Source organism: Bombyx mori, chromosome 19 (genome assembly GCF_030269925.1).
Source record: "Bombyx mori chromosome 19, ASM3026992v2".
Lineage (NCBI taxonomy): Eukaryota > Metazoa > Arthropoda > Insecta > Lepidoptera > Bombycidae > Bombyx > Bombyx mori.
Window position 1 is genome coordinate 9409923 of NC_085125.1, and position 23818 is coordinate 9433740.

General features: G+C 37.3%; 1 protein-coding gene across 6 annotated transcripts in view; it reads left to right on the forward strand.

The window, feature by feature from the left end:
- Positions 1–23123, forward strand: part of LOC101735585 (semaphorin-1A) — a 502867-nt gene extending 479744 nt beyond the window's left edge. The window contains exons 7-18 of one of the 6 annotated variants that reach the window (XM_012694300.4): positions 908–996; positions 1555–1696; positions 2679–2881; positions 3956–4101; positions 5101–5183; positions 5559–5787; positions 11999–12147; positions 13091–13219; positions 14406–14616; positions 15432–15642; positions 16905–17075; positions 17542–23123. In XM_012694300.4, coding sequence (XP_012549754.1) covers positions 908–996; positions 1555–1696; positions 2679–2881; positions 3956–4101; positions 5101–5183; positions 5559–5787; positions 11999–12147; positions 13091–13219; positions 14406–14616; positions 15432–15642; positions 16905–16985 — 1673 coding nt within the window. In that variant the 3' untranslated portion in view covers positions 16986–17075; positions 17542–23123. The remainder of the gene's footprint in view (positions 1–907; positions 997–1554; positions 1697–2678; positions 2882–3955; positions 4102–5100; positions 5184–5558; positions 5788–11998; positions 12148–13090; positions 13220–14405; positions 14617–15431; positions 15643–16904; positions 17076–17541) is intronic. The other 5 variants (XM_062674037.1, XM_062674036.1, XM_062674038.1 and 2 more) reach the window with 5 other exon arrangements.
- Positions 23124–23818: the final 695 nt, after the last annotated feature.

Genomic DNA, 23818 nt, shown 5'->3' on the forward strand with positions numbered 1-23818 from the left:
GCAATAAAAAAAAGGGCATTTGTATTATAATTTAAATTACAAAGTCAACGTATTCTAGATTTGTTCGCTTTAAATCACAAGCATCTATCTAAACTAGAGGTCCCGCAGTAGTCGAAATTCAATTATAATTAATTAGAATTGTAAGTTTGTACACTATTATGATTGTATTTTATACTTCTATAATCACAAATTTCGCCAAGGCTACTATATTTTTTTTTTTATTAAGACAAACAATATTTAATCTATTCTCAATTTGACCACAGACGTCAAGAACAAAAGTTTGACAATAAATATTAAATAAATATGCACGCGTGCGTGCGTCAAATACATGGTATGTAGTGTGTCTAATGTTTTCTTTATTGATTTAATGTATCTTTTATGCATTATTTAAAAAAAATATTAGCATTGTGCACTCCTTCTCTATATTCTCTATAAGTGTAGAAAATTTCATACTCCTCCGTCCACGCAATTTTCGTAAAAAGGGATACAAAGTTTTTGCTTCACGTATTAATTAATATACAGATTATATTATCGTTACAATCAATGGTTACAACAAACGTTACGCTATCGGTAATGTCCACACAGCTGAATGCGTTCGAATGCGGCTGTCAGACATATACACATCCGTCAATTTAATTGAATTTAGAACGGGGCTGAACCCGCGTCGTTTGAGTGACGTATGACGCGTCAACAATCGCTAAATCCGATTAGGTTCGTATTAGAATTATAGCGCCTACGATAAACGTCCCTTTGCATCACCTGTATGACGTTTATTTGGTATTGAACACCAATATTATCTTCGAATTTAATTAACTTCGAACGTTCTAGAACGATATAGCCGTATTCAATTTGAACAACAATTATTCTGACAGAACTGAGAAATAATTGTCATATTTTATGTTTACAGCTCCGGATTTCGTGAATTCACTGGTGCACGGAAATTTCGTTTATTTCTTCTTCAGAGAAACAGCAGTGGAATACATTAACTGCGGCAAGGTGAGTTTCATGATTAATGTGTACTCGTGGTAGGGCGAGACTTAGAACTCATATCTCAAGGTAGGTGGTAGTATCTACGTTTTTAATGTTTATAGGGTTCGACGAAAAAGGAACAATGAAAGAGAAATAATTAATGCTTTTTCCTGTTTAGTTAACATCGCGATTGCTTTTAATAACTATATTTTTCCTTAAAATAAATAGTCATTACATGTATACAAAGTTTTAAGTTAAACATGGCTTTAAAAAAATAATATAATAATATATAAATAATAAATAGTATAAAACAAAGTCGCTTTCTCTGTCCCTATATCCCTATGTACGCTTAAATCTTTAAAACTACGCAACGGATTTTGATGCGTTTTTTTTTAATAGATAGAGTGATTGAAGAGGAAGGTTTATATGTATAATAACATCCATTAAATAGTGGAGAAATCAATAATAAGATACAGTTTCAGTTCAGTTAAGATACAGTAATAAAATACTTAAATGTTTAATTTTAATAAGTAAAGTTATTATTTTATTATTATTATTTTATTTTAAATGTATTTTTTTTTTCAGTCCGTCTTTTCTAGAGTTGCTAGAGTCTGTCGTGATGATCGAGGAGGTCCGCATAGGTTCAAGCAGCGCTGGACGTCGTTCCTGAAATCAAGACTGAACTGTTCAGTCGCCGGAGACTTCCCATTTTACTTTAACGAGATTCGTCAGTACCTTTTTTAATTTATTTAATGTTACATAAAAAAAAAGTTGCGCGTGCAACTTGGTGCACGTGAATGAAGTGAAACTTCTTTTTCGATGTTTAGTATTGTGGTTTTCTTCATTTTTCATTCTTAAATCAGATTGCCCTTGTAATAGGGAATGCTGTGTATAAGAGATGCGACATCTTCAACATTTATTTTATATGTATTTTAAATTATAGATAGAAAAATAAATATACTTTAATTTTTTTTTTAATATTTCATTAAAATATTAGACGCTACTCATTTCTAACACTCGCGCTGGCGTGTAACAGGTATACTGCGCGCATACGTTCGAGTGCCACGCTTTCACTCTCGCTCTGTCCCTTTCTAGTATGGTAGCGTTAAACATTTAACGCAACCTTGTTGGAAGTCGCATTAGAGAAGAAGAAGCATAGAGCTTCACTTCAAGAAATAAGAAATCGAATGAAATCGCAAAACTGTACTGTATACAGTCGCTAAATACCAGTTTTAATCTAATACATATATAAAATTCTCCTGTCACAATGTTCGTTCCCATACTCCTCCGAAACCGCTTGACCGATTCTCATGAAATTTTTTATGCATATTCAGTAAGCCTGAGAATCGGCTACTATCTATTTTTCATACCCCTAAGTGATTAGGGTTGTCCACCCCTAACATATTATTTTTATTTGGACTTTTTTTTTGTTATAATGAGGTATTATGTGGTTGAATGAGGTTTTGTTATTTTTATTATATATTCCCTCAACGTCCACAGCGCTACATGCCTCTTTCACTCATTTACCACATCCTTACACACTTACAATAAGTTAGTTTTTTTTTCTACACTAGAAATTCCCTAGAAATCTTATATATGGCAAAACAATGTTTGCCGGGTCAGCTAGTAGTATTATAAATTAAATAAGTTATTTATAATGTTTTGCAAATCATAATTCGTCTTACAGGCTTTCTCGTGTTGCATTACAGAATCGACGACCGAACTAATTGAGGGCGTTTACGGAGGCTTAAACGCTCAACTAATCTACGGTACATTCACGACTCCGCCTAACAGTATATCCGGGAGTGCGGTCTGTGCGTTCAGCATGCAGGACATAGCCGACACGTTCGAAGGAACTTTCAAGGAACAAAGCGCTTTTAATTCAAATTGGCTGCCTGTCAACAATGCTAAAGTAAGTTTTTGTTTTGACGTGACAACGTCTTATAATTCGATGGAGCCAGCTGCACGCACGAAAAAACATGACTCATGCGGCGTTACCTCGCTCTGAGGCGTTCCATTTAAGGCTCTACGTCATTGCGCTTTTGATGATGCGGCCGAAGTCATCATGAAATTAGCGGCTACGAATATTATTCGCAGACCGCGCCTCACGATCTATGAACTTTTCCCTCATTTTGGAATTATAATAATATATTTACTTAGTTTTGAATTATGTACGTATTTATGTGTAACTACAAAGGCATGTGATATAGGGGTTATGTATGAGAAGTATTCGCAATGTGTTTTATTTAATTTCTTTCTTGTATTACCTAAAGTGCCTTATCTGTATTGCCTCAGAGAACTATAATTTATAACCCAATGGTTAACCGGTAAAGAAAGAAGAATGTCTAATAAGCAACAAGCTCGCCGTCTATACTCGTATATAGAACAAAATAATTAAATTATTTAGTTATTAATACGCTTTTATTAGCTTCAGACGTATGTATGTTAGTATATTATGTTAGATTGTAACGGATTCTTTGAACATGATTTTGACCCCCTTCAAAATGTCGGATTAATTCGAAATTTGGTATACTTAAGACAATCCAATATTTAAAAAAATTGAAAAAATTAAAATTCAACTAAAAAATGATAAATAAATAATAAGTTTCAAAAACTAACAAAATACGCTTTTATAGAAAATCCAACTAAAAAATAGAAAATAAATTTTAATAAATTTGAATCAAAAATAGTGTAAGAAAAAATGATTTTACTGTAAAAAAGCGTGGGTGCTTTTCAGGATATTATCAAAATAACCCTTCTACTCATATCTGTTCACAAAATATTTATAACTACTGATACCATGCACCCCACGCTTTTTTAGCATAAAAACAATTTTTCTATAAAAGCGTATTTTGTTAGTTTTTTTAAACTATTATTTATTTTTAGTACCGATTTCGAAACACGAATTTTCTTAAATGTCAAAGACCCCGCTACCCGGACTCCAATTACTAAATTCCATCAACTAATTGTGTATTTGTTTTGCCAGGTACCTGAACCACGCCCGGGAACCTGTCATAACGACTCGAGACAACTGCCGGATAAAACATTGAATTTCATAAAAACCCACGCGTTAATGGACGAGTCTGTGCCCGCGTTCTTTGGAGAACCTATCGTTATTAGGACTAGCTTTCAGTAAGTATATACATTTAATGAAGTATAGACGTATATACATAAAAGTATATACATTCTTGAAGTCGTTGTGGCCTAACGGATAAGACGTCCGGTGCATTCGTGTTGAGCGATGCACCGGTGTTGGAATCTCAGGCGGGTACCAATTTTTCTAATAAAATACGTACTAAACAAATGCTCACGATTGACTTCCTTGATGAAGGAATAACATCGTGTAATAAAAATGAAACCCCCAAAAATATAATTTGCGTAAGTACTGGTGGTAGGACCTCTTGTGAGTCCGCGCGGGTGGGTACCACCACCCTGCCTATTTCTGCCGTGAAGCAGTAATGCGTTTCGGTTTGAAGGGTGGGGCAGCCGTTGTAACTAAACTTGGGACCTTAGAACTTATATCTTAAGGTGGATGGCGCATTTACATTGTGGATGTCTATGGGCTCCAATAACCACTTAACACCAGGTGGGCTGTGAGCTCGCTCACCAATATAAGCAACAAAAAAAAAATGTATCTGCTCCTAGAGGCAAATTTTTTTTCCTACCTATTCTAGTAACCTCGAGGGGTTATTCTAGATTCACCGATCTAGTAGGTGAGGGGCTCAAACCGGGAGGCTAGAGGCAGACAATATATTATGTACCTAGGCGAGAAGTATCAGATACGAGCCGAAACATGTATTGCTCTTACATTTTGTACAACACCCTGTGAATACCATTACATAAATAGATTTACTGGTGGTAGGGCCTCTGGTGAGTCCGCACGGGTAGATTCCACCACCCTGCCTATTTCTGCCGTGAAGCAGTAATGCGTTTTGGTTTAAAGGGTGGGGCAGCTGTTGCAACTATCCTGAGACCTTAGAACTCATATCTCAAGGTGGGTGGCGGCATTTACGTTGTAGATATCTATGGGCTCCAGTCACCACTTAACACTAGGTGGGCTGCGAGTTCGTCCACCCATATAAGCAATAAAAAAACTTGACATTAACGATTACATTGTATGTTTTATTACAGCTACAGATTTACGCAAATCGCAGTAGATCCACAAGTGAAGACTCCGGGCGGGAAAGCGTATGACGTACTGTTTATTGGCACAGGTAAACTATAAATACGTTTCGTTTAACAAAATAATTGTATTTGATTTAGTATCAAAAGTTTATTTGTTTTTAAAGAAAATTTATTATATACATCAGTAATTTTAGACATTCAAATTATAAAGATAACCAAAGTATAAATAAAGCATTTGCATAATTAAACTTTTGCAAATTATTTTTTGATAATTTTTAAGAATAATACCTATACAATTAGACAACTAATATTTTAATATATCTACATTTACTGATCTTTACTTCTAACGCCTAAGCAGGCCGAAGGACTACAGACGCTTTACATCGAGAATTCGATCTTACGTCTAAGCATCTAGAACATCATTATCTATAACAAAAACGTACACATTACTCCTTTTATTACAGACAATGGTAAAATAATAAAAGCGGTCAACGCGATTTCGTATGATTCAAACAAACGCGCCGTGCCGATCGTCATTGAGGAGCTACAAGCATTCGCCGCTGGCTCGCCTGTGCGCGCGCTGCGGGTCGCCCGCGCCGGCCGGGACGCCGCCAGACTCATTGCCGTCTCCGATAGAGAAGTACTCAGCTTGAGGCTCCATAGGTGCTCCAGTGATAAGATCAGCTCGTGCTCGTAAGTTTAATATGTTATCTATATATATATATATATATATATATATATATATATAAATCCCGTAACTCTTTTGGCAACCTTTCATTTTCCAACCTTCTGACAACCACCACTTCTAATAAACTTAGAGCAAAATGAATCATGTATATTAACGTATTAACGAATATGAAACTGACTATGTAACTCGAAATTCACCTTGTCGCAATATCCTAGAAAATACTAATATACTAATATCAATATTCTTCGCAGTACTTTTGACCACCAAACTACATTGGTGTACTTACTCCATCCGCGTATATTTAAATATATTACTAATCAATTCACTACAGATAAGTCTACCGTTTTTTTGGAAATAAATTGGAACTCTGTATATTGTTCCGTATACTTAATTCATTCCTACAAACGTCGGACTTCCTCCCATTAGCGTGTACTTCTGACATGTTCACTTACTGACAAAATATACTACCATTCACAGATCTTATAATTGTCGAAACCCATGTGCAGTCAATTATCAAAATTATGAAAATAATATACTTAATGCCATAATTGTTCAGTAGGAGAAACAGATAAACTACATTGAAAAATCTACATTAAGGTTTACCCTAAAATATTGTAAGTGGTAACTTTGCAGACCTCATAAATTTGTCCTATTAAGTTCCTTTTTTTTTATTGCCCTTGTAGGCAGACGAGCATACGTCCCACCTGATGGTGAGTGGTTACCGTCGCCCATGGACTTCAGCAATGCCTGGGGCAGAGCCAGGCCGCTGGCTACCGTTGAGTACTCTCCACAAGCCTGGTTTGAAGAAGGACATGTCATAGCGCTCGGGAAACACCGTGGAGGGGAGCACATTCCAAAGCCGGATGGTACGTGGCAAAAAAAGATCTCTGAAAACGCACTGTGGATGAACGCAGTGGCTCCAAGTAGTTATGGATGTACTCTACTCCGGTGGCAGGCGGTGCGATAGTAAAAACGAGATGACGGAATCATCTCAAAAAAATCCTCAGAGCACTCCCCATGGAACATACGGTACAAAATTTTGAGAGAAGCGAAGTCCCTCCGCAGATCCGGAGGTTCCAAACGATCCGTGAGAACGGGATTATCGACAATCCGAACGGCCCTCTTCTGTATGGAGTCAAATGGAAGAAGCTGGTATTTGGGAGCCCCAGCCCAGAGGTGGGAACAGTACTCCACGCGAGGCCGGACTTGTGCTTTATAAAGCAAAAGTATTTGTCCAGGCGTGAAGTATCGCTTCGCTCTGTTGAGGACTCCCAGCATTTTGGACGCCATCTTGGCTTTGCCCTCCAAATGACTCCGAAGCTGGACATCGCTCGAAATGTCGACTCCAAGTATTCCGATACTCGTGAAAGGTTTCAGGGATACTTCTTGGAATTGTGGCACCACGACAAAGGGGTCCTTCTTCGCAGTGAACGCGCAAACTTGTCTTTAACAGGTTGAATTGAACTAAGTTCGATTCACTCCACTCGGAGATTCGCCCCGGAGAGCTCTCCACTTCAGACACAAGCTTAGATCGTCTCTCTTGCACCACGCTCTGTGAAAGACTCAAATGGCCGATATATCGCGCATCCCCCGTGCCGTCATCTGCATAGCAATGCATGCCATCAATAGATGTCATTGATATACAGGATGAAAAGCGTGGGGAAGGGCACCGAACCTTGTGGAACACCAGCGTTAATGGTCATGGTATCGGAGCAGCCACCGTCTAGAACGACCGTGATGCTCCGCCCATCCAAAAAGCTAGCGATCCACTTGTAGAGTCCCTTGGGGATACCGTAAGATGGTAGCTTCGACAGAAGTGCCCTATGCCAGACCTTGTCGAAGGCCTTCGTGATAAGAAGCTCACAGAAAGAGCCTCGCCCTTGCTCTCCAAGACTTTAGCCCACCTGTAAGTAAGGTATACAAGAAGGTCGCCGGCTGAGCGACCGTGACGGAAACCGTATTGTCGGTCATTTCAGGAGTTGTGTATTTATTATTCGCTCCATCACCTTGGAAAGCAAGGAAGTTATCGCGATAAGCCTATAGCTCGATGGGTCCGACTGGTCACTCTTCTTGGGGATAGGATGGACGTGGGTGGTTTTCCATGAAGACGGGACCCTGTTAGTTAGTACTATACGAGATGCGATACAAACGCGTTAGCGTAGGTGTCAATTCAGGGGCGTAGGTTTTCAAAACCATTGCAGGGATGCAATCTGGCCCTCTCGACTTATGGACGTCCAGGGCCTGCAGCTCCCGCCTGACTGCACACTGTCTAAAGCAGATCTCAGGCAGAGAGCTATCACACCAGGGGATGTTGGGTGGTGTGGCGCCCCGGTCATCCATAGTGGAGTTCGTCGTCGTCGAATGTAGTCGTCGTGGCCTAATGGATAAGACGTCTGGTGCATACGTGTTGAGGCGATGCACCGATGTTCGAATCTCAGGCGGGTACCAATTTTTCTAATGAAATACGTACTCAACAATTGTTCACGATTGACTTCCACGGTGAAGGAATAACATCGTGTAATAAAAATCAAACCCGCAAAATTATAATTTGCGTAATTACTGGTGGTAGGACCTCTCGTGAGTGCGCACGGGTAGGTACCACCACCCTGCCTATTTCTGCCGTGAAGCAGTAATGCGTTTCGGTTTGAAGGGTGGGGCAGCCGTTGTAACTATACTTGAGACCTTACAACTTATATCAAGGTGGGTGGCGCATTTACGTTGTAGATGTCTATGGGCTCCAGTAAGAACATCAGGTGGGCTGTGAGCTCACTCATCACACGAGCCACTCATCTAAGCAATAAATAAATAAATAAAAAAGTTCGAGGCGAAGAATTTGACCAGAACGTCAGCCTTCTCTTTTGCACTATGGGCCAGACTGTCATCGACTTTACGTAGTGGTGGGAGACAAGACCTGCAGAAGTCGCCTTCTGCAGCCTTAGCCAGTGATCAGAAAGCACGGCTCCCAGAGGGATAGCCTTTCAGTCGCTTACCAATTCTGGCAACGTTCTCCGAATTCGCCTTGGCAATAGTCTTCATATAGAACCTAGAGGTGGCGTTAAATTTCCGCCTCTCCTCCGAAATGTCGGGGTCCTGGCATCTCCTAGCATCATTCCATGCCGCGTATGCGGACCGCTTGAGGTGTGCAGCATCCCTGCTAGGTTTATTATACCAGGGTTTGCTGCGACCCCCAACGGGCACCTCAGAAGAAGGAATGAATAATTCCATCCCCTGAAGCACCACGTTTTCAAGCCGGTCTGCACAGACGTCAGGATCATCGGAGGAAAAGCAGAGGCACCCCCATGGGTAGGATGCGTAAAATTCACGCATTCCGTCCCAATCTGCTAACCTGTACCGCCAAACTCTTCGAAACCCGGTCATCATTCGACGACTAGGGCGAGAGAGTGGTATTGCAGTACGGATATGGCAGTGATCAGACGATCCAAGTGGAGCGTCGACCACCACACTGTATCCAGCTGGGTGAGATGTCAGCAGAAGGTCCAACAAAGAAGGCTCGTGCCTCTCAATGTCTGGGACACGGGTGGGCTGTGTCACCAGCTGAGTGAGGCCGTAGAACAAAGCGAAATCGTAGGCTGCCCGACTCGGGAGGTCAGTGGTTTTGGACCCCAACCACTCGTGGTGATGAGCGTTAAAGTCAGCAAGGACCACCACCTCCGCAGATGGGCACTGCTCAAGCAGCAAGACGTAGCCTTTTTTTATTTTATTTTTGTGTGTTTGTGGTATTTAATACGCTTTTATTAGCTTCAGACATATGTATGTTTGGAACGGAATCTTTGAACATGATTTTCAAAACGCCGGATTAACTCAGAATTTGGTATACTTATTAAGGACCGATGACAATTCAATATTAAAATAAAATTGAAAACATTGAAATTCAACTAAAAAATAAAAAATAATAGTTTAAAAAAACTAACAAAATATGCTTTTATAGAAACCCAACTAAAAAATAGAAAATAAATTTTAATAAATTTGAAAAATAGTGTAAGAAAAAATGATTTTATTGTAAAAAAAGCGTATATGCGGGAGGAAATGTTCCACTTTTCTCCCTTGGTGCACAATGTACTAATTTGTGAATGTACTTGAATTAACATTAGAATTCAATGTGAAATTCGCTCTTTTTTCAAGATTATTTTCGTCACAAATTTCTGTTGCCACCTGTACCTGCAGATTTAGTTATGTTTAAGACCTTGAGTTTAAATAATTTATTTGTTAAGAATGTGACAGGAGGCAGCTAGCACACTGCCATATTAGAAAATCATATCCAAATACCTATTTTATTATTATTAATAATAATAATATATTAATTATTTATTATAATTTAGTATAATCATCAAGTCTTGGTTCAGAAGTGTTGAAAAATCTGAAATTAATGTTTCGAACATTAATGAGAAAACGAAAGAGACTTGTTATGACTATTCGATTCTTGATTTTCGCTATAGTTATTTAAATATGATTTTTATTATCTTAAGAATCAAAATCCGAAATAAGGTGTCACCGGTGACACCTAGTAATCTGCAAAGTTTCAGTGTCACAGGAATTTGAGGGTGATTTATTTCTTCTACACAAGAAATCTTAGCGCATAAACAGCGACTAGAATATTATAATGCCGGCTGTTATAATATTATCCGTTTCTCGTTTGCTTTTTATCCATTTTGATTATAAACAAAAGAGAATTAACCACTAATCAATCTGTAGAAGTAAACCTAGATGAACCTAGCTTGATAATTACAGTCACATTCATCAGGTGTATAATGATCATATATGGTATAATTGCAAATATGACACCAAAAAATCTTTTTTAGTAAAAAAAATATCAATATCAATGTACCGACCGTAATACCGAAATAATTACTAGTACTACTATTAATAAGTGGGTTACACCCACGTTATAATAAGTACATAGTTTTGTATAATTTGAATCCGAAGTGAATAGTCGGCAACGTCACGTTGTTCACAAGCGAAATTTCGAGCTGGCTGGCGACGCCAAATCATCGGTATGGTAAAAGCCAATATACAGCGCTACGTATACACACCCTCTGGCGGCACCGCTCGACACTGCGATATGCTTTTCCAAACGTTTCTGAGGCAATTTGGTGACCATCTCAAAAATTGATATAGTAACCATAACTCCATCTACAGTTGACTGGTGTAAAAAATATTGAGAAACAAAGTGGCGACCGCATATTGGTCGCCAAATGTCGGTGGTCGCCACTTTAAATGTACTTTTGTGTTCATTGGATGCCAAAAGTGTTGCAGGATATATATATATATATATATATATATAAATGAATTTCTGTTCGTTAGTCTCGCTAAAACTCTAGAACGGCAGGACCGATTTGGCTAATTTTGGTCTTGAATTATTTGTGGAAGTCCAGAGAAGGTTTAAAAGGTAGATAAATATGAAAATGCTTGGAATTAAATAAAAATAACAATTTTGTTTTTCCTTTGATGTGTGTGTCCCTCCCTCGTCGGACGAATTCCTTTTGTTTGTTTTAAGTTTATTTTATACAATAGCTTAGGTCTTTTATTTATCGATTGAGGCACTGCGAAGTCTGCCGGGTCAGCTAGTATGTTATATAAAAGTTATACTAAATTTCAGACAAGCAAACCGTGCCTTGTCTCACTATTATTAACCCCTCTCCAAAAAAGGAGGTTATCAATTACTCGGTTTTTTTATGTGTTACCTCAGATTTTATTCTGGATAAACCGATTGTGATAATTTTTTTAAAAACATTTAGCGGAATTAATTTTTCACTGGTGGTAGGACCTTTTGGGAGTCCGCACGGGTAGGTACCACCACCCCGCGTATTTCCGCCGTGAAGCAGTAATGCGTTTCGGTTCGAAGGGTGGGGTAGCCGTGATAACTATAGGTACTTGAAACCTTAGAACTTATATCTCAAGGTGGGTGGCGCGTTTACGTTGTAGATGTCTATGGGCTCCAGTAACCACTTAACACCAGGTGGGCTGTGAGCTCGTCCACCCATCTAAGCAATAAAAAAAAATCAACTCGTGAAACTTATATAAAATTCGCCTATAAAATAATTATTGTTCATTCCTTAAGTTCTCATCTTACAAATTAAAAACAAACGACTCACTGGTTTGATTATTCCATCGTTGTCTTAAAAGAATAATTCTTGAAAGTGATTTCAAGGTAAAATCTTAAAACGGTTTTTACAATGCGCTTGTTTTTTTCCCCAGCGAATGTGTTGCTCTACAAGATCCGTACTGTGCGTGGGACAAACAAGCCGGACGGTGTCGAGCGTACTCGCACGGCGTCAGTCGCTGGCTGGACGAAAACTCCTTCTACCAGAGTGTCAGCACGGGAAGCCATACTGCCTGCCCTCACAGTAATGACTTATAAAACGCACGATAATAGTATTGTTCCGCGCTAGAGGTCGGGATAAATAAAACCTTCACGGAAGTACAAATAAAAACTCTATTGAACAACTACAACACTAAAGGTCCACTTCACAATTCTCAATTCTCTTCGTCCGCATCGATTCAAGTGATCCGTTCGCTGTTTCGCTTCGAGTAGAACTGATTACAAACTGCTTTCGTCACATCTCTGCAACGATTTTATAGGCAACACGACATGTCTGCAATTATCAAGAACATTTCTGATAGTATAGTACTCGCCAAACTTTATGGCCGCTCCGAACCTAGCCGCATTACGCTGCGCAGAACACAAAATCAGGTATCAGCGGGACGTGCGCTGACCTTGGAGGCAGGGCATGCCCGCGCGCTCTGTCTTCCGCTCACAAGCGTCCTCGCCACCCGCGCGTTGTGTGAGTGCTACGTTCGTACACCAATGACATACTCGCTGAGCTATGACAGTATCGTCGCGTTCAGAATATTTTCATATTGCTATTTCTTTGTTATTTGTTTCTCGTTGCTATCGTTATTAATTACAACAACAAAAAAAACTTGGTTATGAAATGTCCACCCGACTGTACCATGAGCAAGTTCGTACTGACGGCTACATTCAGAGCGGCCATAAAGATCGTTTCGATCACATTTTTGTTATTTGATAATAGATGGCGTTACACTTCTCGAATGTCACCCGATAGTACTCTAGCTAGCTCTTTTGATATTCGTTTCTGCTATTTGATGATAAATGGGGTTACTCTTACCGGCATAACAATATAATACTTGCCCATACGGCTTTACGAAGCTTTTCCATTATCAAGTGTGGCTAAATCGTCACACAATACTGTTGCGATATCGACTTTTTGCTTGTATGAATCACGTAATGAATTCCAAAAAGGTGTTGAAATTATACTTTGTTTGTAGGTAAAGACGCAGGTGCAGTGGGTGGTTTAAGTTCGGGTCTTTACGATGACGCAAGAGGAGAAAATAAAGGCGAGGTTATCAATATTGTCCAAGATAAGGATGGGAAGGGAAATAGCAACAACAATGAAGGTACGTGCTAACTGACGGTAGGCGTATTGTAAGGTCATATGTTTCAGCTTGATGGATGGAACAGCTGTTATATACTATAATTCATATCTTAAGATGTCTAATGATCTCATGTCTTAAGATCGATGACAGCATTCACTTAGTAATGTCTATGGGCTCTCTAACCATTTAACTCAATCAGATGAATTCAGTCACCTGTCTAAGCGTTTTTATATATATATATATAATAACCTAATTGAATAACTACAGAAATATTTCATCAGTGATACTCAACTTGTCCTTAGTCGTAGACAAAATCTCTATGTATAAAAATTAATTGCTGTTCGTTAGTCTCGCTAAAACTCGAGACGGCTGGACCGATTTGGCTAATTTTAGTCTTGAACTATTCGTGGAAGTCCAGGGAAGGTTATATATATATATATATATCGCGCTTCAAAGGCAAACGTGACTAAGCGACAATGCGTGAACTTTACAGTAGACTAATTTAAATTTGAAATACCTGAAAAAAAATATTTTAACGAATCTAGCTGTAGGATTGAAATGATTTTAATAGACCTAGAAATATATCGACGCTTGAAAGGCAAACGTGACTAAGCGACAATGCGTGAACTTTACAGTAGACTAATTTAAAGTTGAAATACCTGAAAACAAAATTTATTTTAATGAATCTAGCTGTAGTAGAATCTAGCTAGTAGCTGTAGGATTGAAATAATTTTAATAGACCTAGAAATATATATTTTCTGCGCATCGAATATGGTTATTGCCTATCATTTATGTACAAAGACGTTATTGTCGCTTAGTCACGTTTGCCTTTCAAGCGTCGATATATTTTTTTGCGCATCGAATATGGTTATTGCCTATCATTTATGTACAAAGCAGTTATTGTCGCTTAGTCACGTTTACCTTTCAAGCGTCGATATATTTTTTTGCGCATCGAATATGGTTATTGCCTATCATTTATGTACAAAGCAGTTATTGTCGCTTAGTCACGTTTACCTTTCAAGCGTCGATATATTTTTTTGCGCATCGAATATGGTTATTGCCTATCATTTATGTACAAAGCAGTTATTGTCGCTTAGTCACGTTTACCTTTCAAGCGTCGATATGTATGTGATGTCTGCCGGAAGAGAGTCTGTATCGCTCTCTAAGGCAGGAAAAATCATTTGCTAAACGTAACTTTGTTCAACAGGACCTGAAGTCCTGGCCGCTGATCCACCACCAGCAGCATACTCCGTTGAAACACTTGCATTAGCTGTAGCCGCCGGCGCTCTGGCAGCCCTGGGCGCAGGATTCGCGGCCGGATACATTTGCGGAAGAAGATGCAAGAAGGACGAAGACGACAACATGCCCTATCCCGATACTGAATACGAATATTTCGAACAGCGACAGAACATCAATAGGTTTGAAACATCTTATTACTTCAATGGCATTTATTGATAAAAAAAATTCCTACCTAAGCTGATAGCCTTGAGAGGATATATCAGCGGAACCTTAACTAGTAGGTGAGCTCACGGGGCTCAAACCTGACGACGTTGCTAACACGAACCCTAGCAAGAGCCGTGGTTCGCAGAATCTACCACCGGATCGGAAACGCGACCCACTGAGAAGATCCGGCGAGAAACTTCATAACAACTTCGAAACTATGTAAACGAACTCGGTACCTAATACGATTTTGGTGGTGGTAGGACCTCTTGTGAGTCCGCACGGGTAGGTACCACCACCCTGCCTATTTCTGCCGAAAAGCAGTAATGCGTTTCGGTTTGAAGGGCGAGGTAGCCGTTGTAACTACACTGAGACCTCAGAACAGGGTTTCCCAAACTTATTTTGTCTACTGCCCACTTTGAGAATAAAATATTTTTTAGCGCCCCCATTTTTTCACTTATTAAAAAACCATAACAGCGAGAGCTCAGTCGGTGTCTAAGAGTCCTCCTAGATGAAATTACAAATCGCCTTCCAAGTCACTAACTACACAACACCCCTATTTTTTTTCTGGGTCTCCTACCGCCCCCTTTAGGCCTGCAGCGCCCACAGGGGGGCGTTATCGCCCACTTTGAGAAAGGCTGCCTTAGAACTTATATCTCAAGGTGGGTGGCGCATTTACGTCGTAAATGTCTATGGGCTCCAGTAACCACTTAGCACCAGGTGGGCTGTGAGCTCGTCCACCCATCTAAGCAATAAACAAAAAAAAAATACACAATTATTTACGATGTCTTAGCAGAATCCAAGCCGAACCGAAGCTGCTGCAGCAGGTCGAGGAGGTGACGTACGCCGAGCCCGTGCTGGCGCCGCAGCCGAAGCCGGCGTCCCCCCGCGCTACCTTGCGGAAGCATCCTCCCTACCACCCTCACCACGAGACGCTGTTCCAGTTCCAGCCGGACGCGTACCGCCGCGACAACTTCGGCACCCTCCGCTCTCACCAGGTCAATGTCAGTTACTTCTCCTCTTTCATTTTGCATGGATCCCTTTATCTGTAGATTTTACAGGTTTTTTTTCCATAAGAAGAGCGCGTAAAGTAAAACTTTTCAGGTGGTAATTTTCATAACAAAAAAACAACGATTTTTTTTCTTGTTCCTCAGTGAAAAATAATAAAAGTATTATTATTAGTAAAATTTTGACTAGTATTGAAAATTTGCTACCTGAAACTTTATTTTAATATAATTTAGATTACTTTAAGTACTTCCCCATATTGTTTTTTTATGTATAAGCTAATTATAACAATTAATAGGAATTAAACTGTGTAGTACCTACTTGTAACAATGTTTCCAACATATTACCGAATTAAAACACGAAGTAAGTGAACACGTTTTCAATTCTTCATCTGTTGGCTTCCCAGCTTCATGTTCATTGAATATTTCATAACCACCATGATCACATATCAACTTATTTACCTTCTTTGGTTGTTGCCTCGTCTAATACCTCGAACGTATCATAGCTTGCTTACCTAAACTAACAGATTAACTATTATTCTATAATTCTTTGACTTATAAAACCAACCTACGAGAAATAGAATGTATCATTTTCATATAACATTGAATACTTGAATTTTTTGAAGAAATCAATATCTGCTCGAATAGAACTCCATATCGCCTGCCCATTCATTAAATTCATGTTTTTTTTTTTTTTTATTCAACTACTCTTCATGATCCATCACATTATCCTATTATTCAAGTTCGCATAAGTGTAATCTACTAAGGCTAGCTGCCTGTTCTATCGTGTAATTAAAATGAAATATCGAATTAAATTAAATCTATCAAAATTTATTGAAGTGAAACTTCTAATACAACTTCCAAGAAGGTTGCGTTAAACGTTTAACGCTACCATACTAGAAAGAGACAGAGCGAGTATGAATGCGTGGCACTCGAACGCAGTAACGAGTAGCATCCAATATTTTAACGAAATATTAAAAAAAAAAAAAAAAAAAAACTATCTGTAATTTGAAATCTACATAATATAAATGTTTATGCACAGCATTCCCTATTGCAAGAACAATCTCGTTTAAAAAAATTAAAAAACCACACCACATCGAAAAAGAAGTTTCACTTCATTCACATGCACCAAGTTGCACGTGCATCGTTTTTAATAATACAAATATCGTGATGTTTCAACGCTTATATGAACTTGAATACTGTAATAACTATTAACATGTTCCATTTAATTCACGCACGCATATTCACTTGTGGCATGTTAGTTAACACAGGAATATTCGGACCACAGGGCGATGGGTACCGGCGCGGCAACGACAACGGCTTCTCGACGACGCGTTCCGTGAAGAAAGTGTATCTCTGAGAAACAAGCGGGGCGGACTCGCGCGACCAGATTCACCATCACAAACATAATACGCATCACCACCATACGTTGGGTGAGAATATTTATATTATTTAACTTTGGTAAAATAATACAAAGGACAGATTTACTGGTAATGGGGTGTCTTGTAAGTCCGCTCGTTTAAGTACCACCCTGTCTAGCTCTGCCGTCAAGCAGTAATGCGTTTTGGTTTGAAGAGCGCGGCAGCCGTTATAACTATACTGAAACCTTAGAACTTATATCTCAAGGTGAGTGGCGCATTTACGTTGTAGATGTCTATGGGCTCCAGTAACCACTTAACACCAGGTGGGCTGTGAGCTCGTCCACCCATCTAAGAAAAAGAAAAAAAAATATGTCTGGGCTCCGATAAGAACCTAACACCAGGGCTCGTCCACTTATCTATGCAATAATAAAAAAAATATCATCAACAATTTTTTGATTTGGCCAACGAAATCCAATAAAGCCACTACAACTCAAAACCTCGCTGTTCAAAATATTAATTAGAAATATATTGTGTGCAGTGTCTCAGCGTAGCAGCGGTTCGGGGTCTGGCACGGTTAGCGCCGGTTCGTCGTCGTCCCCCTCGCCGCCCTCGTCGTCGCCGTCGCCGTCGGGCGAGCGTCCCCCCACGCCGCCGCCCCCCGCCCCGCAGCCCTGCGCCTACATCTACCGCAACTAGTGTGCCGCCCCGCACCGTCCGCCCCTAAACTCGACGAAACACTGTCAGTTTCTACATACAACCAATCCTTTACTAACTTAGTGGTCCCTCGATAATATCAAAGTCTCAAAAAATTTAAATTAAATCTATGCTTTGCTTCAGTCTATTGATCAAAACGCATTATACTGTGTAGGCTACATTTAAATATCGGTGAGTCACTTAAGTGTGAAACACCGACTGACACGTACACGTAGTCTTTGTTGAGCGACCGTTATTTCGGTTACAACACAACAAGCGTGGTGTCAGTTCATTTTTCTTCGCCACTGTTACTGGACATTCAAATTTGAAATACGAATATTGATTCTAAGATAAAAGCCGCCCACTCTAAACGTTGTACGTCTAATCAATCGACTGAAGCATAAGAGTAAGACCGAATGTCTTATGTGATGTAACCCTACGTAAGCCCCACTTACAGAGTGTGTTATAACTAGCATGGCCTCTGTTGGTTGCAGAGAATAAATACGCATATTATTATATTAAAGGTTGTATTTAGAAACAGGCCATTAGCGTTAAATGAAACGCGACAACCGATCGTGACATTCCGGTGTTGAACTATTTATTGAGTGATCGGTTTTGTAACAAATGTGACTCGAACTGTGAGAAACGATTTTTAGTGATTTATCGATTTGCATTTTGTATTATAATGCTTTATTGAATAATTACTGATGATACAAATTACGTGCATCATAAGAATTCACGTGATCATTCGTCAAGAATTCAATTGACACGTGACATTCCAAAATCGACTTTCTACAATATTGATTCGATTGTATTATAAATTGATTGTATTATGAGAACTCGATTGCTCGAGTAATCTGACAACCGTGCTGTACTCTATATTAGTATAACTTGAATAAAATTGTGGATACAATAACGTACAAGAATGTTTGTTGCCTAAATGTATTTTTAATTTGTGTGTGTTTTCCATTGATTGTAATGGTCGAACCTTGAACTGTATAACGAGATAAAATTAAGACATTGATATCGTACATTTCAGTGTGAAGTGATGTCATTCTTCCCAAAAATATACGGGGATTACAGACGATCTGAACCATGTCTCTCCACGGATGACTCATTTTTTTTTTAAACGGAACTATTCTCGTTTGATGTAAGAATTAATAACGTAACAAATTGTAGATTGTTTAGAGATATATAATATAGTTTACATATAATATAGACGAAAATATAAGGTTTTGTTGATAAAATGTTGATGAATAGTTAATATAAAAAGTGAATGTAATTGCAAGTTTTTATAGTCAGTAATTCATTGTTGCGAACAAAAAATATACATACGTATAAACGTCTAACATGTAAAAAATGCAATTAATACACAGAATGCTTTTTACATACAAATATTTGTAGGATAAAGTCATTAAATATAGGGAATTACCTTTATTCTAAAATTAGGCATAGTATTATAAACTCGACAACACGCTAACATCACGACTTCGTGAATATCACTGGCGATCGCTAAACACGTCGTGTACCTAGAATGTTTGTTATCGATTATACGTGGTAAATTTTATGTAAAACAGTTACACTGCGATTAAGATAATCATCTTATCGATATTTAAAAATTTAATCGATACTGTACCGAATATTCGCGGCTAGTCATGTTTTGTCGAGAAAAAAGTTTTGTACAGTTGAAACCAATGATATAAATAAATGTAACACAAAATTATATATTTATCATGTGTATAAAAACTTGTAAAGTTCTGATGATTATTCATTCATTAAAGTGCTTCTTATGGGTGTATCTAGATTCTTAGGAGATCGTTTTGATAATTCGATAATGTTTATAGAATTTAGAGATTGTATACATAGATGAATAGGTTAGGATTAGGCACTGTGCTACCGCAATGCCAATGGAAACATTGTTGGTGCGCAATATTAAAGTTACAAAACGTAACTAAGATCATCCTGTACATACGTTATATGATGTATCATTGTATTCTCATTTCGTTTGTCATTTCCCTAATGTTTCAATAACCGCGGGCCAAATAACGATCGTGTCGATCCAAATGTTCCTGCTGATCCAGTTTGTTGATTCATAGAAACTTAATTCAATTTAGGTATCGCTTTTTGAATCTTCATATTCATTTCGTATTGAATAGTCATCACCGCTCATTGTTGAAGATTGAATGTGTAAGGAAATGTCAATTCTATATGTAATAACTTAGTGCCTAAGTACGTGCTGCGAACGGTGGCAAGACTAGTGTTTCTTTTGTACGGATCTAAGAATTAATTGGACACCGTTGAAGCAGATATCGCAGTAGACGACACGTAATTTCTTTTTTTAAACTTGGGAACGAAAATGCTATGAACAGGATTTCTTCTCAAATTGCTAGTGTCTAGGTTTTCAAGGCCAAAACTATGGTTTCACACTAACCAAAACGATGGGTAAAAATTAGCTAAATACTAGAGCACACTTTATTGCATTAAAAGTCAACTCCTTCAGCGTGGCGGAGCATTCAGCATTGCTTATTTTTATAATTTGGCTATATTGGCTAGCCAATATTAAAATATTGTATATTTGAATATAACACTGGCAACACTGCAACAACCACAAATTGCAATGAAAATGTGATCTCTTTAGAAACAAGCACTACATATGAACAATAATATAATTCTCTACATTTTACTCAATACAAACATTAACATGTAAAGCTACATGCAATTCATAGCATTTTTTGTTGTCAACAATTAACCTTATTTTCAAACTGATTAATATACAGTTCAATATTATCATCATTTTCATATACCAAAGAATTCATTATTTGTAAATTATTTATTTTGTAGAATTAATGAATTAAACATTTATTTTAAAATAACTGATTTAAAATTAATGTAACTGCCATTTTTTCTTAAAAATGTTAAGTAAACGCACATTAGTCCTTCTATATAAATTACTTATATTCCATTCAATACACCTATGGTGTATAATAATAGAAGCTTTGACGAAACAAATTTATTCTTTAGAATCATTTGGTGCAGCTTGAGAATGATAACCAAATGTATTTAACTTGTTAATATTTTAATTATAATACCTTACGCCATGATAAGTGCACTGCCATGAAGTTGTAAAATACTATGGAAAATAATTGTTGTTATATTTTGGTTATCATTATCAGTGCCGATAAAAAAAGAAAAAAAAAAAAGAAAAAAGAAAATCGTAACATGTAATACGTAAGAGAGGCTAGTATTTATTGTAAATAGCGAGTTCTGTAATGAAATTAGGTTTTTGTCGAATAAAGAAAAATAATATAAGTTTTAGAAGTAAGCGAGAAATTTCAATGAACAAGAGTTGTTAATTATTGTTTTTTGTACTACAATATATAAAAAAAAAAAAACGATATTTACATTAGCAATTTTCATGTTACTGAACCACATTTTTGTACTCGATTATTAACTATAAATAAATGAAAAGTTAATCGTAAAATATTCTTAAAAACATTTGTAACATGCTTGAAGAATTACGATGGTTTTAAAAATTCTAATAATTAATTAAAAAAATGCATAAGTTATGTAACGTAGATTATTATAGAATGCTTTATTTTGATTTCTTTTTTATTCATGAAACTCAAAGCCTTAGTGTTAGTAATCGAAGACTTTTATTGAAAATAATGTAAGTACCTATAAAACTTAGCAGAGGATTTAGCAAAAATCCAAATAGATTATACGAATACGTACCTAAATATCACCTAAAAATCCATAAATATCAAGGATAAAACTCTTTCTCTGATTAATTCTTCTGATAATATATATTTATCTATCTTAAAACAATCTGTGAACAATCGTCATATTTTATTGGCCATACAAAATAGGTATGAAACTCGACCGTTCACTTTTTACTACCATTTTTTTTAATTTTCCTATCCACCAAATTATTATTCCAGTATTTTACAGTGGAATAAACAGGAATAAAATTGTGAAAACAGCACTTATGTACGGAAATTCAAAGAAACTACTTTTTAGAATCTCATTCAAAGTAATATAAAATAATTTTTTCAAGTAAAGATTCAAAACCATACTAATATTATATTGCTTGTAAGTTTAGACAATCTCAGAAACAACAATTTTTGTGCAATGCTAACGTCAAAAAATCAAATAGAATAATAACATTCTGTTCATGAAAATATATTTTAAAAAAAAACGGTACGTGTGCAACTTGGTGCACGTGAATGAAGTGAAACTTCTTTTTCGATGTGTAGTATTGTGGCTTTCTTCATTTTTCATCCTTAAATCAGATTGCTCTTGTAATAGGGAATGCTGTGTATAAGAGATGCGCATCTTCAACATTTATATTATAATAGATATATTTTAAATTATAGATAGAAAAATAAATATTTTTTTTTTCTTAAATACTTCATTAAAATATTGGACGCTACTAGTTGCTAAAGCTCGCGCTGGCCTGTAACGGGATACCTATGCGCATGCGTTCGAGTGCCACGCATTCACTCTCGCTCTGTCTCTTTCTGGTAGCGTCAAAACGTTTAACGCAACCTTTTTGGAAGTCGCATTAGAAGTTTCACTTCACAAATATTTAAATGCATAATTTTGGTAGATGAGTTTAAGAAAATAGGAGTTAACAAACTATGGAAAGTGCCTAACTAATTTACTTACCTGCACTTTTGTAGTCGACATTGTAACCTACGTACCGGCCATACACTCACTTCCAGAAGTATAATGTATTATTATAGACGCTAGATTAGTGAGTATTGTCTCGAAAAGCTGTTTTAAGGGGACTGAGACTATGCTAAAATTTATCTACACTTTACTCTCTGAAAATGAGTTTCTAATAGTGTGCCTTTAGTATCACATAGTTGCTGCTCTTTAGAAACTCGACTCTTCACGTACGATTGCCGTTTTGGCATTATTTTCCAGTTTCAAGAAACATATTTTCCTATGTATAAACTGTTGACAAAGCTATACAAAAACGGTCTTTTTTATGTACCGTTAATACGACATTTTTTAAACGCTCCGTTAAATCTTAGTTTTCTATTGAATGAAATATGTTTTGTTACTCATAGTAGAGAGAAGTGTAATATGTATTTCATTCAGTAGGAAGTTTTTCTATCCCCTTGTAAGGCGTAGGGTTAAGTAGGAATTTTATAATGCAAATGCAATTCGCAGTGATAGAACTGTTACACTATATTCGCTGCCCATATTTATAGAGTGCAATTTTTTTATATCTAGAGACGGATAGAATGAAAGTCAATGATGTAAAAAAATGCAAAACTACAACGTTGTTTGTATTTTTTTCCATCATTGCATGAAATGTTATGATCATTTTCTCATTAAAATATTATTAACATTATTATGCTAAATATTTTAGCAAAGGATAAAATGTATTCCTTTTCTTTAGTAAATAAATATTGAAATTTGTATATGTTTTTATTTGCCTCCATTTTAACTCCATAGCCCGAGAGATATTAAGTTATGCTAGAACAGGACTAGTTTTTCTCTTTCCGTGGGTTTCATAAAGGGCGTCTAAGTGATTCGCCGGAGAATGGGCAGCACTATTCTCTGATTATTATACAAGTGAACTGCTGTCGCTAACCAGCATCTATTACTTTTGGGTTGTACATCTACACGAGTAGGTCCAACTATTCAGTCTATTCGTACCGCGAAGCAGTCATACGTTCCGACTTCCGGTTGTACTAGTAGGCCAGCCATTATAAAATACAAATAGTAATAGGTTGGAGAAAAAGTCTTTTCGCATTATAATATGTATGAATTTTTAATAAAATATATTTGGCTATACCTACTATTTGTATCTGGCTGGTTTTGGTATCATTAAAAGTTTAAATTTTAAAGAAGTTAATTCCAAATTCAAATTAGGAAAATGTGTGATTTTTATTAATTTTTCGTACTGTCAAGATGAGTGAATCTAATGATGATTTTTGATAAAAAAAAAAAATTTGTTGCTTAGATTGGTGGACAAGCTCACAGCCCACCTGGTGTTAAGTGTTTACTGGAGCCCATAGACATCCACAACGTAAATACGCCACACACCTTGAGAATTTTTTTTTAAGGGATTTTATGACCTGGTAACTGAGACCTTTAAGTCACGTCTTATT